The sequence below is a fragment of the Rhinolophus sinicus genome, chromosome 14 (genome assembly GCF_057876585.1).
Source record: "Rhinolophus sinicus isolate RSI-liver-muscle chromosome 14, RSI-T2T, whole genome shotgun sequence".
Taxonomy (NCBI): domain Eukaryota; kingdom Metazoa; phylum Chordata; class Mammalia; order Chiroptera; family Rhinolophidae; genus Rhinolophus; species Rhinolophus sinicus.
In genome coordinates, this window is record NC_142514.1 from 2,031,749 (window position 1) to 2,048,966 (window position 17,218).

At 53.5% G+C, this 17,218-nt stretch overlaps 2 protein-coding genes across 2 annotated transcripts; one reads left to right on the forward strand and one right to left on the reverse strand.

The window, feature by feature from the left end:
- Window positions 1-3,813, forward strand: TPRG1L (tumor protein p63 regulated 1 like). Its single transcript, XM_074334222.2, has 5 exons — window positions 1-336; window positions 443-534; window positions 646-822; window positions 1,703-1,856; window positions 2,472-3,813. Exons 1-5 carry the CDS (start codon window positions 133-135, stop codon window positions 2,664-2,666), a joined length of 822 nt encoding a protein of 273 aa, XP_074190323.1. The 5' UTR covers window positions 1-132; the 3' UTR covers window positions 2,667-3,813.
- A 520-nt stretch (window positions 3,814-4,333) lies between these two features.
- WRAP73 (WD repeat containing, antisense to TP73) lies at window positions 4,334-16,257 on the reverse strand. The gene is made up of 12 exons (XM_019757117.3): window positions 16,072-16,257; window positions 14,417-14,569; window positions 13,807-13,923; window positions 10,771-10,843; window positions 9,341-9,444; window positions 8,548-8,634; window positions 8,158-8,292; window positions 7,998-8,075; window positions 6,820-6,904; window positions 5,572-5,697; window positions 4,914-5,105; window positions 4,334-4,676 (listed from the first exon to the last, which is right to left on the reverse strand). The coding sequence occupies exons 1-12, from the start codon at window positions 16,138-16,140 to the stop codon at window positions 4,534-4,536; spliced, it is 1,362 nt and encodes a 453-aa protein (XP_019612676.1). The 5' UTR covers window positions 16,141-16,257; the 3' UTR covers window positions 4,334-4,533.
- Between the last annotated feature and the right edge of the window lie 961 nt (window positions 16,258-17,218).

Sequence of the window (17,218 nt, forward strand, 5' to 3'; positions counted from 1 at the left end):
GCAGGGCGGAGGGGGTCCGGGGACCCGGGCGGGTCCGGGGACCGGGCAGAGCCGAGTCCCCGGCGGGCGGTGGCGGCGACGGTGTTTGTGTCGAGTACAGGTCGGGACTTCGGGTGGGCGGCTGGCGCCGCGATGCTACAGCTGCGAGACTCCGTGGACTCAGCGGGCACGAGCCCCACGGCGGTGCTGGCGGCGGGCGAGGAGGTCGGGGCAGGCGGCAGCGGCGCGGGCGGAGGGCGTCCGGGGGCGGGCACGCCGCTGCGACAGACGCTGTGGCCGCTCAGCATCCACGACCCCACGCGCCGCGCCCGTGTCAAGGAGTACTTCGTGTTCCGGGTGAGGCCGGGACCAGGCCCGGGAAGGGGGCCATGGGACGGGAACGGTGGGCGGGGACAGGGACTGGGGGGACGGAGAGTGACCCCTCCCCTGTGACCGCGCGCAGCCCGGCAGCATCGAGCAGGCAGTGGACGAGATCCGCGTGGTGGTCCGGCCCGTGGAGGACGGCAACATCCAGGGGGTGTGGCTGCTGACCGAGTAAGCGGGGCCGCGACCTGGGTGGGGGCACCCCCGGCCCTGGTCGCGACCCGAACGCACCCGCCGCAGCCAGCCCGTGTGCGCAGAGGTGACTCATCTTGGTGCCCACAGAGTTGACCACTGGAACAACGAGAAGGAGCGGCTGGTGCTCATCACCGACCAGGCGCTGCTCATCTGCAAGTACGACTTCGTCAGCCTCCAGTGTGAGCAGGTGGTCCGGATCCCTTTAAATGCGGTGGACACCATATCCTACGGAGAATTCCAGTTTCCCCCGAAATCGCTCAACAAGTAAGTCCGTTCAACACAGAGCCCAGCACCGGGGCCTTGCAACCATCGCTTCCAAAACCAGCCCCTTCGGTTGTCTTGTGTCTGCCGTTATATGGAGACAGGAAAGCCTCAGCTCCAAAGTCAGTGGAGTTTCTCAGAATAGAAGCTGGTGACTTCTGGGTAGCCAAGTGCATTAAAAGGAATTCTGGCACCAGAAACACAGCTATTAGGCTTGTAGTCAAATGAATTCAGGATACATCGAAGTAGACTTGACGTGGCTATTCTTCAGATAAGGACCAAACAGCAGTTTCTCTCTGGCCAGGAAAGGAATACACCAGTCATGTCAGGTCCGCTCTGCTTAGTCACACACACACAAAAGTAGTACAGCGCTTCAGGGTACAGATACCACTGAAGGTTAGGTAAACTTGAAAGTGTTTCATGGGCAACTTACAAGAGCTGATGCTCATGCTTTAGGGGAATTTTCTGAAATACGAGAAACAGATACTAGTGGAGTCAGTTGACTTGGTGTATTTTAGAGTTCAGAGGTCGAGATTGGGATAGGGAAGTGGAAGCAAAGGAGAGCTAAAAGTGTTCATCAGCGAAGGCTTTCAGGGAAAAGGCCTTACAGTTATGAAACATCAGTCGTTTAGTGAGTGCCTCTGGGATAGACATTATTCCCATTGTCTGTTAGGTTTTAGAAATGTGTGAAGGGTAAGTCTAGCTTAAACAATAGATTCAGTTCCTCTTATTTACAAGTACTCAGAGCCATTGTGACCGGGGGCAATTACGCCTCAAGCCCACAGTCGGGAATCGCTTTTTAATGTCACACCCGTATTGACCAGGCCTCTGTGGAGACCGTGACCTGCTAGGTGAAGTCATTTCATTTCTTCTAACTCGGCAGGCGAGAAGGTTTGGGGATTCGCATTCAGTGGGACAAGCAGAGCCGCCCTTCGTTCATAAACAGATGGAACCCCTGGTCTACCAATGTGCCCTACACCACGTTCATCGAGCACCCGATGGCCGGCATGGATGAGAAAACGGCGTCTCTGTGCCAAGTAAGACAGACCGTGATAGCAGCAGCACCCAGTATGGTGGCCACATGTGGCTGCCGAGCATTTGAAGCGTGGCTGGTAAAATAGGGAGTAAACTTACATTTTAATAATTTCAGTTAGCTTACATTTGATTAGCCCCACGTGGCTGGTGGCTGCTGGTCAGCGTAGCTTTAGCACGTGGCACGTGGCCATAATCATTGTCTTGAACAAGGGCCCAGAAGCACTTTGGGGAGAGTGTGAGAGCAGAGTCTGGGCCCAGCGGCGAGTCCCCCATTAGGCAGCTGTGCCGCTTGGCCTGCTTCCTGGCCTGGGGGACGGGGGGCGGGGGGCTGTGTGGTCAAGTTTAGGTAGTTTGCCATAGCGAAAGTTTGCCACTCAGACCTGGGGAGAGCAAGGCTCCGTGAGTACTGGGTGTGGGCTGCACAGGCGAGCACAGGTGAGGTCTGGCGCTCCCAGGGAGCCGTATTGGGGTGAGCTGAGGGGCCACCAGGATGTGGCTGGAAAGGCTCCTCCTCACAGATGGGGACGAGGGGCTGGCACTGACCGGGTGGCATGGGGAGGGGTTTTCCTTTCATGGGTCACTCTGATCAGCTCCATGTTTTCTCTCTCTCTTTAAAGTTGGAAAGCTTCAAAGCTCTGCTAATCCAAGCTGTCAAAAAAGCCCAGAAAGAGAATCCTTTGCCAGGACAGGCCAGCGGCGTGCTGGTCTTGGAGCAGCCCCTCATCATCGAGACCTACGTGGGGCTGATGTCCTTCATCAACAATGAGGCCAAACTGGGCTACTCCATGACCAGAGGCAAGATAGGCTTCTAGGCGCTGCACTCGGGGCCTCCGGGGAGAGCCAGACGACGTGGGGACTTGGGCCAGCACGTGGCCAGGGTTGGGACTATTTCCCATTAGGGGTCTGAGTGCATTAGGATAGTCAAATGAATTGTATGTTCTAGGTGGATGTAGACGTCTGGTAATAAGAGCTACAGGCAAAAGCAAAACGGACCTGGCTGTCCCTGCTGGCTGCTGTGCCAGCTTCTGGAACCTCGGTTTCCATTCGGCTTCTCCGACCGCCCCACCCCGCCCTCAGCATGTTCATAAACGTGATTCCACGAGGACGGCCTGCCTGTGCCCGGTGGTGTGGGCCGGTGCTCCAGGGAGGCGCTGCACACCCAGTGCCCGTAGTTGCAAATAAGTTTACACTTGGTGTCTAGTTTTGTATTTGGAAATGTAATGACTTTTTTTAAAGCTGGATACGAAAGAAGCCAGCAGCCTGCTGAACTAAGCAGGAGACGGTCTGCCTTGTCAGCTCCTGAAGGGACAGTTGCTTTTGTGTAAATAAGTAGTAAGTGATCTGAAGTCCCACTTTTTCTAAAATTAACCTATATTAGTACTTGTGGCATCTTCCTCAGGCCCAAGGTTTGCAAGAAATCATTTTAGAGCAATTAGTTGGAGAAAATCACCCTAATAGTTCTTTGCACAGTTTTGACAACTGTGTATTTAAGTTTGTACTGTCACCTTCGTATTTTAAAGGGAATTGCTTTGTTCACTTTTAAAGATGCACTTTAAAGGCGCCACCTTAGGTCCTCATAAAGCAGCTCCCACGCGGGCACAGACTTCTTCAGGGTCTTACCCAGACCATGCCCGGGCCTCCGTGTGTCCGTGGAGCATGTCACCGTGAGGACCTCTCTGCCACCCTGCCCCATCCAGCTTGCCCTGTGACCGGAAGCACTTACCGATCAGCTCCAAGTGCTGGCTCGCAGGTTCCACCTTCACTCTTGGCCCTGGTGTAGCTGTCCTTGGCATGGATGTGACCCCTAACCCATGTCCTGAACGCAGTAGCCTGTCCGAGTTGGAAGGCCGCCTCAGAACTGTGCCTGCTCCTGAGACTTGACTTTTGGTCTCGCAGTAAAGACAGAATCGAATGGGTGGTGGTCCTTATTTGAAGTTAATAAAATGGATGCAACAGCCAGGAGAGTTACCTCTTACAGGAGTGCATTTTAAAGCTTCCTGTCTTCTCCACTCGCTTTGAGAGCCCATCCCGCTGCCAGAGGGCTCTGCTGGGGCTCCGTACCGCAGCTCTCTGGGGGACAACAGGGAGTGAGTGGTACGCAGTGTAGCTTTAACCAGGACGGATCCCAGTGTGGGACCTGACTCATCGGGCTGCCTGGCAGAAGCTCCTGAATCCAGAGCCCGCAGACTTGTTCGTTCTGGGTGGTGGCCATGTGGAAATGCCCTGTGGAGCCCACTCAGCAGCGTGGGATGACCTTTGTGGCACTACCCTCGCGGTACTGGGGGCTCCCCTCCCCACACTCCAGAACAGACCACGTGAGACCCACCGTCAGTGACAGAATGGGAGCTCATAGCGAGAGCAGGTATCGAGGGGACTGGCTGCTGGGGGCTCAGTTACTTTCCTAAGACAGTGAACCAAACCTTACAGCTAACCTAGAAAACCTTCCTGTGACCCAGACCTTCCAAGACAGCATCAGCCGTTCTATAAATTAGTAAATATTTATTTTAAATAATAAAAATTACAGTATACCATACATATTTACAAAAAGGCATTGCTCTGGACAAATCAGTCATGGCATTTAGACCGCTGTGGTGGGAGCTGCCCCCAGAAGCCCTTTCCTTCCCCACAGCGGACACATGCCGAGTATCCTTCCGCGCACACGGGTGGCTGACACACATCCTACGTGCAGTGGTCCGGCTGTCGGAAGGCTGTGTGAACTCCCGCCTCTGTCTCCAGGAAACACAGGCAGAAGTGGTCCTTGCTGAGGAGGGCCAGTGAGTCCCCATTTAAATGCCAGCACAGAGAAAGCACCTGAAAGTCACCTGGAAAGAGACAGGTGGCCAGAGGGTCAGAGCAGGACAGGACAGGGCCCCTGGGCTGCGCGGACAGGACAGGTGACCCAGCTAGAGTCCAAAAGCCGCCTCAAGTCGGTGGCCCTCTTCCTACCCTAGAGCTTAGAGCCACGGCCCTGGCACGTGGCCCTTGAGGTTTCTGGGACAAGCACCACTGTCCCAACAGTGGCCCAGGGAAGCAGTGTCTGCCCAGGGCCCTGTGCTCACCTTCCCCGGGCACCTGCACCGACACGCAGCCCGCCGGCGACCACACGTACACCTTGCTGCCTCCTGTGCAGATGGCCAGGCGGGGCTGCTGTGGGTCCCACTGGAAGGCACGCACGGGGGACAGTTGCTCGAGCACCGCAAACAGTCTCAGCTTCTGTATGTCCCAGATCCAGACGGCGTTCGGGACGTTGTCTGAGGACGGAAGATGTGGACAGGCACACAGGTCAACCCCCAGCCCCCAGCTCTGATACTGACACCTGACGACGGTCACTAAGGCAGGACTGCGGGGCACTGGACCCCGGGGATGACCTCAGTGCTCCCAGGTCTGTACTGGGGCCCATGGACCCCTCAGGCTTCTCAGCCACATGGGCATGTTTTGGGGCTTTTTTAAACCCTTTAAAAATGTAAAAACCCTTTTTATATGAAGAGGTCACGGCTGTAGTAGGGCCTGGATCCTGGTCCTTCCCAAACAGGAAGGAGTGAACGGAGAGGAGGGGGCACTGGGCAGAGTGGCTGACGAAGCCCCGCGCCCTGGAAGCTTCTGTGGGCAGAAGAGCCGGTTCCGCAGAAAGATGGGGGACACCACAGGCAGGAGCCGTTTGTGTGGCGGGCACTGGAGGAAACGGAGTGGACAATGATGTGGGGCTACTGCACTGACCATTCCGTGTGGCCAAGAAGTAGTTGTCCGAACTGAAGGCCAGTGCCCCCACGCCGACTCTCGGGTTGGCTCTGTCGGTAGCGGGTTTCACAGTCTGTAAGGACACTGGCACCGAGGCGATCTCATCTACAACAAGAAAGGAGGCCTGACACGGTTGGCTCAGCACAGCACCTGAAGCTGCGGTGGCATCGGGCCCCGCCCGTACCGCAGAGCGGCCACTGACCGCGCCCTCTCACCACGCCCTCTCACTTCAGACCCCGGAGATGAGGACGTGACCTTGAAAGCATCGGGACAAAACTCTGTGGAAATAAGGGCTCTGGTGTGGTGCCCGAAGGCAGAGGGGAGGCCGCTCCCCCCAGCCTTGAGCTCCAGGCCCCCTACCCGCCTCCTGGGCTCCCTGCATCTTAGTTTACAAGCTGTTTCAGTCTCACCTTCAATATTCTATCCTTAGACTTTTCAGAGATAGAAAAAGCGTGTAGAGCGCAGAGAAATTTTTAGGGAAGTGAAAATACGCTGTGTGGTATTAATAGACACATGTCAATACAGGTTCACCCACTGTGACAAATGTCCCACTCTGGTGGGGAAGCTGACAGTGGGGGAGGCTATGCAAATGGAGTTCAGAGGCCCTATGGGAAATCTCTGCCTTCCCCTCAATTTTGTTGTTAATCTAAAACTGCTCTAAAACATAGCCTTAAAAGCAAGAAAAAGCATCAGCAAACCAGAAGTGTGAGGTTGCAGACGGATGATAAAGGTCGTGCAGGTAAGTGTGCTCACAGATTCAGGGCCACGTCCAAAGCCTGTGAGCATTCAGAGCCCGTGATGGGCCGTGTTCTGGGCCTGGTAGCTGTCCCAGCACCCTCTCCACTTAAAGCTTATCTGATGCCCATTTCACAGATAACACCAAGGCACAAGGGACTGGCCACATGGCCAAGGCCCAGAATAGGCTCTGCTGCCCCAGGCCTAGCCCTTTCCCACTGACCACCTGACCCCGGCTGTCACTCATCCAAAAACATTTTTTATCCTTAAAATATGGCCCCCAGAGCGCCAGCTGCCAAATTTGGATTTCCAGAATTTATATCCGATCAACAAAAGCCATGCCCAGGTGGTCTGATTCACAGTGTAGACAGGCCACGAGGCATCACAGGGAAGGGGAAAATGTGTTTTTAAGAAAACGAAGGGCATCTGAAATCTACCTGGGCCTCTTTCTCACAAAAAAAGAAAAGGGAACAAGCCCCTCCCACTGCTCACATTTGCTCTCAGCGGCCCTGGGTGGGGGGCAGGCAGGGCGGCCCAGCGCCCGCTGCAGGCTCTTCTCGGCTTCCTTGTACACCACCTGGAAGACAGGATGGGGGGCAGGCAGGGGCGGTGGCAGCACTCAGTGCCAGTGACGTCTGACCCAAACACAGAAGGGTAGGGGGACACAGGGACACCGCTACTCATGGGTTCACAATGTGGGTTCCACCTGCCAGCCCGTAAAGAATGGAGGCGACAGCACGTCTTATCTGCCATAGCTGGTCACGGCCAGTGAGTAAAGGTAAGCATCTCAGTGGTGACAAGTGACAGACCCAGGGAACAAGGGGCATCTGTGACCTGAGGCTTCACAGGCAAAGGGCAAGCAGCCCAGGCTGGGTCGCAGGTCACAGGCAGGCAACCGATGCCCCAGGAATTAAGTCCTTGGAGGCCTGAGGTCAGCTGCCTTGGACTGGCCTCCGGCAGCTCCAACTCCCTCCTGCCGGCCCCTCCCTCCTCCTGTCTGCACTTGAACACCTCGGCCACCTGACCTCAAGCTGTCCGTGCAGCCCCACCACCTTCCCTAGCTCTTACTCAGGCCTCACATCTATGAGCAAACTCCCCAAGGCCAGGGCTCCTGTCTGGGTCCTCAGCTCTGCCCGCCAGGCCAAGGTTTCTCTCTGTGTCCCCGCTGCCCCATGCCTGCTGAACGAATGGACACAGTCTCACCTCAGGCCCTTTGCACTTCCTGTTCCCACTGCCTGAAACACCAGCTCCCCAGATCTTGCCTCAGCCAGCCCTTGGTAGGCAGTCGTCCTGCCCGCCCTGGGAAGACACCCGGCTCCCCCAGCCTTGGCCCCCACACTCCACAGGGCAGGGGTCTGTCAGCTCTTTTCCGACCGTGGCCCAGAGCACAGCACTGGCCAGCAGGGGACCCGGGGTGCTGTGCAGAGAGCAGGAGCAGACCTGAGATGGGCCATCGGGTGGGAGCAGAGGCAGGGCCAGGGCACTGCTGCCCGTCCTGAGAATGTAGACAGGAAGAGCAAAGGCCAGGGGCAGTGTGCCACGTGACATGCTGCAGTCCCTAGTTTATGGTGACGGAAGCTCCTGTAGCACAACCAATGAGGTCAAGTGAAAACGAACGTGATTTCTACCCACCCCTCAAACGTTGCTCAAACAGAAACACCTCCACTTACTATTTTGGGGTCACTAATGGTTGCAGGATGCCCAAACTCTGTGATCACCTTCCATGTCACGTGATTCAGAATGCGCACCTGAGGGGAGCACCACGCCGGTGAGACCACTGGCCGCATGCGCTGGGCCGCGGGGTTCACTGCGGGCGGGCGCTCTTCCCACCTTCCCATCATAGCTCCCGACCGCCAGGAACTGACTGCTGGGGCTCCAGGCCACGGACTTGATGCCCAGGGACCACTCGTAAGCACAGTATGCTGACAACAGCCGGCCGTCCAGGGAGTAGAGCAGAATCTTATACTGCGGGCGAGACAGTCCACTCACTCTTTAAGGTCACACTAACCTGCAGCAGGTAAAAGCCAGCCTCCCAGAGTGCGTGAGACAGACAGATAGGCGGAGACAAGGGACAAGAGTGCGGCCGACACCAGGGGACGGGCTGTGAGCCGGAAGTGAGGGGGCGACCAGAGAAGCGAGTGGTGAGACTTGTGGAACAAGGGGACCCGGGTTGGTAGCGGCAGCATTCAGAGCATCAGATGAACATGGGGAGGTGCCCACCTCCAGACAGGTGTCCCACGCGGCCAGCACACAGCCGTTCGGGGCCCACTCGATGCCCGCGAGGTCCTGGGTGTCAGCCTCAAAGTGCTGTGAAGGGAAGAGCGCGGAACGGGCTCAACTAGAAAACACACTGCTATGTAACTGTGTTGTACACGTTTTAACACTTCCAGCATTCCGTTTCCTCAGACAGAAATGGGCACAAATGCCTACAAGTCCGTCTTTCCTGTTAAAATCCAGCTTGTGGGGAGCCAGCTCATGGCCCCTTGCCAGCCCTGCGGGCGCTGCCTGCCACAGTCTCCCTTCCCCTCTTCTCCACGGACTCAGGGCTGATGAGGCGTCTGGGGCTCTGATGGCATTCCAGAGGCTTCTCTGCCTCAGCCCGGTCTCTGCCCTGCCTTCTGCCCTGAGCACCTCCAGGTAGGGCTTTGAACCCCAGGCCCCTCGGCCCCGCTAGGATTCTTGACCAGTGCACGCACTCACCAGCTAAATTCAAGTTCACGCCCCTTCATGATAAAGCAACACATGCGCAAATACCATTAAACTAACAGAAAAGGAGAAGGCTCCCATTCGATGGCACAGTAACTTCACACACAGCACCAAGGCTCAGAAACGCTTTACCGGTGTGGGTGTCACTTGCAGTCACACGCCAGACCTTGCCCTTTGCAGATAGGAAGTCACATTTCCCCAAACGACATGAAGGGGCCCTGAGAGCTGAGAAGAGCACACAGGGCACCCACTCCCTGTCCTGTCCGCTCGGCCGACAGCTCAGCCTGTTGGGAGAGCAGTGTCTCACCCGCAGCAGCTGCCAGTCACTGCAGACGAAGATGCTCACGTAGTCCTTGCAGTCCCGCCTCTCGGCCAAGGCCAGGTAGCGGCCGTCCCTGGAAAAGGAGATTCCTGCCAGGAAGAGGAAAGGGCCCCAAATCAAGGAGCCAAACAGGAGACACTGCAGTGGTCATTTTCAAGGAGGAATGACAAAAAGAAAGCAGAGGTCAGAAGCAAGGGGCACAGTCCCAGCAGACAGTTTCCTGGACGAAGAGTGTGTTTACGGGGGCGGGGGGTGACGCAGTGAGCACAGCTGGCCGGCTGAGGCGCCTGAGCGCTCACACCAGGACTGACCTGCCAGGGAATCTGCGACACACAAGCCACAGACGGTTACGGAAAAATGCAGCACCTCATGGAGCGCCCTCTTTTTAGAAAATAAATTGTAAGATACCCAGCTCGTGGGAAGCCAGCTTGTCACTACATTTATTTTTACTTTTGAATTTAATTATTTGGAAGAAGTAAATTTAAGATAAGAATTTGGAAATAAACTCGAGTTGGAATGTTAAGCTATATTTTCCAGTTCTGTATCAGCTTAAAAGCCCTAGGTCACACTTCATACTTCATGCGTTGAAAGGACACCTGAATAATATAACTGTCGTTTCCACTCGAGAAATATGCCTGCCATCTGGAGAGACACTAGTATTCCAACTATAGAAATAAATAATAAATGTATAGCTGCATTTCAATCAAATGCAGCGTCCAACCTGCTGGGAGCAACAGAAAGAAATAGAAAAAGCACTCAAAGTATGTCATGCTTCCCTGCTTATCAAGTGCAGGATTCTTCGTTGGAACTTAGGGATTCGAGGGAACACCCAAGCACCTCTCAGCGGGCCACTTAAGTCACAGAGGTGGCATGCGTCTGAGTTGCCCCCTTCTCCCTGACGGCTCAGAGGACACTTGTCACTTATCCCTCCTCTGGGATGTCCAGATGGGACAGGTCACCATTTCCCTCTACAGAGATCACAGATTTAGTCATCAGAAGATTTAAAGTCCAGAATCCGAGCGTGAGGCGGGGTCCCCTGACAGACAGGCACTAGGAGGGATGTGACTACCCAGCCCTTCACAGAGGCGCAGGGAACCACATGCAAGGGCCTTCGTCTTGGATGTCCCTCAGACAGGACGCTCTTTAGTCGCTATGATTTGTTGTAAAAGGGGAATCGCTGTCTTCTAGAGATCCGTGGAAATATTTACAGATGGAACAGTAGGAGGTCTGGGATATGCTTTAAAATACTCGGGGGTGGGGGGAGGGACAGAGGAAAAGACGGCTGTGAGCTGATACACGGCTGAGGCTACTTTAGCCTGTGTCTGAAATTTCCCGCAATGAAAAGGTCAGAGAGCCCCCAAAGAGCCACACAGAGCCAGCTTCCGGGGGGGTGGGGGGGGGTCGGCCGGACTCACCCTGCTGACAGGCTTTGGGGTATTTGATGTAAGACACAGACTTCGTGCACAGCGACCAGACGGTGATCCGCAGCTGTCGGGGGGAGAGAAAGCAGACGATGCAGCCACATGGCCAGAGACCCCACACCCAAGCCAGGTGTCGGCACCCAAGCAGCAGACCGAGCGCGCAGCTAATGTCGGTGGTTCCAGGCTGTTCTCCCTCGGAAAGGCAGCTCCCAGCTCAAGGCTCACGTTCTTACTGGAAACCCAGTGCTGTCCATAGGCGGTCATCACTTCATAACAACATTACTCAAGTGACACAAAGTTAAGTACAAATGCAGTTTAGGTCACAATTTCAAAGTAATCAGTGTTCATACTGGAATACATGTAAAATGGATCTTTTGTCCAAGGAACCTCTTTGTGCAGGAAAGCCACGGGGCTGTTCGGTCTCCACGGCACAGCTGTGGGGGAATCTACTGAGACATCAAATACCGGCGTCTTTACACGTATCTACCTGAGTGAGGGCTCCAGAGCCAAGACGGGTGGGCCCCGGCACCAACACAAATGGTCAAGAGTGGAACAACAGAACTTAAAACTCAGGAATAAATTTTATAAAACATGTGCAAGAGCTATCCCATGAAATCACTGCTGAGAAAAATTTTAATTTCAATGCAATCTCAACTAAAAAAATCCCAGCAGGATTTTTACAAACAAATTGACAAATTCATTCTAAAGTTGATATGGAAATGCAAAGGACCAAGAATAGCCAAAATGACTTTGAGAAAGGACAAAATTGGAAAACTCACGCTGCTTTTGGACTCCAGACTTACTATAAAGGCATCGTAATCAGGAGAACATGGTATTGGCACAGACAGACAAACGGATCAACGGAACAAGACGGAGTCCGGAAACAGACGCACACACGGACTGGCAACTGATTTCTGACAAAGGTGCAAAGTGGAAAAAGGATACACATTCAAAAGAGATCACATATCTAAACTTAGTAGCCAAAACCACAAACTTCTGCACGAAAACAGAAGAAACGCTGATCTTGGGTTGAGTATGGATTTCTTTAGACACAAAGTATTCAAATCATAAGAGAAAAAAATACCACAATAAACCCTACATGAACCTGAGCCACATATGTAAACCGTGTGTGTGTGTGTGTGTGTGTGTGTGTGTGTGTGTAAAACAAGCTTTGGAAGCAGTCCACCTCACTAACAACTAGAGAAATGAAAATCAAAACCAAAATGCAATACCACCGCAGCGCTACTGCACTGGCAATCATTTTAAATCCTGATACAAACACTGTGGCCAGCTGGATACCATCTCCTAAAAGCAGGCAACCCCCAGGTTACATCCTGGAGAGACCGTCTCCAGAGGATCACCAGGGACACGAACAAAACATTCCCAGCAGCAGCAGCAGCACAGCTTGTAACAACTCAGAAGCCCAGCAAAGAAAGGCTGAATGGCTCAGGAAACTGGGTGTGATTTTTCCCACAAGGAACGCAAGAACCAGACATACCGGCAACATGGATGAACCTCAAGAGCAACAGAGTACAAATGCGTGTGAATAAACTGGAAACAGATGCAAACCAACAGGAGTGTCTACACACACACACACACACACACACTCACACAGATACACAGACAGAGAAACTCACACACGAGACCCTCAAGAAAAGAGAGGACGCAATTAACAGGAAATGCGGGCGTTCCTGGGGGCTGTGGTGGGGGGCAGAGGCTCTCAGCATGTGGCATCCTGTCCTCAGGCCTCCCTCCACGGCTCACTGCGCGCTGCCCTGTCTGAAGGAAACGATTTCTCCTCACTGTACCCCACAGCAGGCAGGGGTCCAGTGCCATGTGCCTGGTGGGAGGCTGCGTTTTGGCCCAAATAACGGTAAGTACAAAGACCATTGGAGGAGGCTACACAGAAGCTCCAGTGAGCGTGTCTGAAACCCTGGCGCTGTGAGCCCGACACCCCAGCGTGTCCAGGGCACAGAAGCCAAGGGGCCGCCCGCCGCCTGCCTCGCTCTCCCACAGCCTCCATCAGTAGGCACCAGGTCGCCAGGACGCCTGAAGACGGAAACACAAAACACGGGAAGCCACAGGGCTCCCGGAAGCAGTGAGCTGAGCCCTCGCTCCCAGTTGGACGGAATTTATGCCAGATGGCGCCACCGTGAAAATGCTGAGTGACAAACATCCTTGCATTCTCACTGCTGGGAGTAAGTGCGCCTCGGGCCCACGCACAGGCTGTCACCTCTGGAGTCTGCGCCTGGCGGAGCCTGGAATTAAGGCTACCACACACCCCGCGGACAGCACTGTGGGCTTCGGCCCAAGCGCTGGGTCAGAATGCCACCTCCAAAGCACATGAACGAGACTGGGCGTTTCTGTACATTTACAAAAACACACTGCTGACACCAAAGACCTTCCACCTAAACACCTACACATGCCAGGGTCCCTAACTGGGGAACTTAGGAGATGTGCTCAGACCACCCGAGCCATCGCAGATTCCGTATCAGATTTCCCCCGATCCCCTGGGGCCCAGGGCTCCACACAGAGCCCGGCACTACTGCGTGGGCGCCAGGGTTTGGGGAACAAACGCATGACGCAGTTACTGCCAGCCCAGGTCAGACGTCTTAACCATTCGTATTGAAGTACGTTTTCTACTGCTGAATTACAGCAACTGTTTAAGTCCTTAAAAACGTAATTTAAAATAAAAAAAGAATCGGGTTTATTTTCCTTTAAAACCGGACAAAAGGATTATAGAACAGCCCTACTGTGTTTCCCCGAAAATAAGCCCTAACCAGAAAATAAGCCCTAGCATGATTTTCAAGATGATATCACCTGAACATAAGCCTTAATGCATCTTTTGGAGCAAAAATTAATAGAAGACCCGGTCTTATTTCTGGGGAAACGTGGTAGTTGCAGTTCTCACGCTGACGACTGCAGATATAAACGCTTCTCCACAAATCACCCCCTTTTCTGCTCCCGACCCATCTCAGGAGTTGGGGGGCACCTCCCTGGGGTAATAAAGTGTGCTGAGGGCTCACTCACGTGAAACTCAGTCGTGTTGAGAACATGGCGCCCGTCTGGGCTCCAGCAGGAAGCCACCAGGCCTGCCGACCCCTCGTCTATCTTGCAGTGCCATTCTGGCTGTTCCAAAGACCACACCTAGATCCATAAAGACAGAAACGCAGGGTCACAAACTAATCAGGGCAGGAATCAAGCTTAAACAACTGGCCACCAACAGGATACCTTTACAAAGCTCTGTCACGATCTGGACTGGTGCCAGACTGCACCACAAACGTCAGCCACACTTCTTGGTGACTTCATTCTGTGGTCCTTTCAAAAGGTTTATTCCCTTTGCCATCCCTAAGGCCTCATTTAAGTCAAACTCTAGGTCTGAAACAAAGTGCTACGTCTAAGCACTTCCCAAAATGTACCATGCCCAAGCTGCTGGACCAAGGTCTGTAAACACTTCCTGTTACTGAATTCTATCTTTGGTTGCAGATTAAGAATATTTAAGTGTTTTCTCATTTTCAAAGTACTCGAACGATGAAAGGACTTTTATAATTTTAAAAGGAAGCTGGCTTTGAGCGGCACGGCCTGTTTTCCACACCAGAAGGGCAGGGAAGAGAGCCCTGTCCCCACACCAGGCACGTACCTGCACCAATCCCCGTTTGTACATGGCACACAGGATGAAGCAGGAGTCGGCCGACCATTCCACGTGCTGGATCTGGTCGAGGCACGTGTACAGCTGCAGGATCTGAAGGGTGTCCACATCCCGGACCACTAACCGGTACTGGACACAGGAAGCCTAAAAATGGAAAAGAAAGCTTGAGTTCTGTACTCCGAAGGGAGGGAGTTTTCCAAACGGCATCACCCCCCACGTTCAGGAATCCTGCTTCCTTTTCTCCTTTCTCTCCTTTCTGTCTTGGTGGTTCCATGTTTAACATCAAGTGCATTGTCCACGCTAAAAATGAGATGAGCTGGGCGGCCGGTTGGCTCAGGTGGTTAGAGCACCGTGCTCATAACACCAAGGTCGCTGCTTCGATTCCCACATGGGCCAGTGAGCTGTGCCCCACCGCCAACTAGATTGAAAACGACTTGACATGGAGCTGATGGGTCCTGGGAAAACACTGTTCCTCAACACGCCCTAATAAAATTTTTTAAAAAATAAAGTAAAATAAAATAGAGATGAGCTAATAAGATAAATTGGAATACATAAACTAGGTGTTCAAACTGTTATATTGCAGTATACAGTATTATTTTAAACGTCTACTTGAGTCGTTTTCTACTCCTTTCTTAATTATATGTTAAAAAGTAAACGGGAGCAGGAAGCAGCACAGGGACAAAGCTGTTCTGTGAACTACCCGCGTCCTCTCCTGGTTTTGTCACCTGTAGACAGGTTGAGCCATTATTCCTATTCATATTCACGGTGATACCATGAAGTATCAGTTAATAGAGGATAAATGATACTAAGTACACTTTTTATCACACATGGTTTTCGTTCTTAATGGCTTTCCAATGCCCATGACCACCTGACCCCCACCTCCACCCCAAGATTCTGAGGATATGTGCTGGTCATATTGGTATATTTCAAAACGTAAGTATCGTGTACAAGACACTCAGTGATTTTAGCACCATTCTGCCACCCGTGGAACTAACAGCTCCAATCCCAGCAGTGCGGATAGCTCTCCTCTAAACACAGAATGCTAGTTATTTAAACCATTCATTTGGCACGAGGCACAGACCTGCGGAGAGCAATGCAAAAGACGACAAAACCGAGTGGCACCTCTACACCGGCTTACAGCCAGCGGAACGCCATACTCGCCTTCGTGTGACAAAAGGAAGGATGATGTCTCCCGTGACTTCAAATGTGTACAGACAGCACTGTTTTTTATCTGCTGTCAACAAACGGGAACCCAGGTGCAGGGAGGCTGGCACCTGCCCAGATCCTGTGCTCAGATCACCTGTCTGTGGCACCTGCCCCGGTCCCTTGCCTGCAGCATCTGCCTGAGTTCCCCGCCTCGGGTACCATGTCCACAGCACTTGCCCGGTCGCCTGCCCTGGACCACGGCCCCGCTCACCTGTCTGCTGCACATACCCAAGGCACCTATCCAGGTCCTGTGCCCAGGTCAGCTGCCGGCCCCCCTGGCTAGAACACCTGCACCGGCCCCGCGCCTTCGGACGTCCGAGCTGCCTCCACCCCGGGCCCTGCGGCCGCCCGCTCCCCAGTTCGGAGGTCCCCGCCTCCCGGGGCAGATACGCGTCGCCTGCGGAGGGCCCGCCCTCGACCCAGGCCCCGCGGCCGCTCACCAGGTACTTGCCGTCCGGGGAGAACTTGCACAGCTGACTGGAGAGCTTGAACACCTCGGAGAAGTTCATAGCGGCCACCGCCCACCACGCGGGACCCCGCACTCGGCACCTGCACGGGATCCCGAGCCGGAGTTGCTACGCGCGTCCGCCGCAACCGCCAGCCCCAAGCCCGGAAGTGACGGCAGGCGGGAAGCAGACCGCGGCCTATCAGGACCCCGGGCGCCCGCGCAGCATTGTGGAACTTGTAGTTCGCTTTCGCGGAGACGCCGGGCTTCTTGAGACCCGGGATTTTCGTGGTGCGTGGAGGGCGGGTGTTGTGGAGGGCGGGTGTTCTCAAGGCCCCTCCAGCCACACTTATCAGATAAAATGCAGGACGGGCACTTAAATTTGAATTTCAGATAAACAACAAATCATTTTTTAGTATAAAGTACAGAGGGTTCCAAAATATATATATATATATACACAAGGAAACAACTATTAAAATTGTAACACTCGATATATACCAATAACAGAAGATGAGTACAAGCCACGTTTGACTTCTGCAATTACAAGAGGTGCTCAGAGTGGTTACCATCAGTGTCCAGACAGTTCTGATGACTGGCGAACTACTGCTTGACCAACGTGTCCACTTGTATACATTTATTTGGCACGCCGGGGTATATTTCTACATACTGCAGGGTACATACTTATGCTAAAAACTTACCCGCTTATCTTAAATGCAAATTTAACTGGGCCTCCTGTGTGTCTGTATTTGTATTGATGTCATGGATTTATACTTGTATGTAAATAGGTTTATGTGTAAATATACTTACCTAGCAACATGAGTTTGTATGTAAACATAATGGTGTATGTACATATATTTTATAATACATTTTATAACGTGTACATATATTTTATACATGGTATATAAATAAATATTCGTTTTTCTTTGTTTTTTGGCTAAATTGGGCAACCCACCTGCTGCGAGCTCCCTCCCCCGTCTTGAGCTCGGGTGCCGCACAGGTCAGGGGAGAACGAATTTAAAGCTTACTCCGCAGGAAGAGCGCGCGGATGGCACTCACGGGCGGGTTCATCGCTCGCGCGCCTCTGCGCTTGGACCGCGCCGGAGGCTTTACCCCCGCCCCGCCGCAGCCCGCCCTCGGTAACG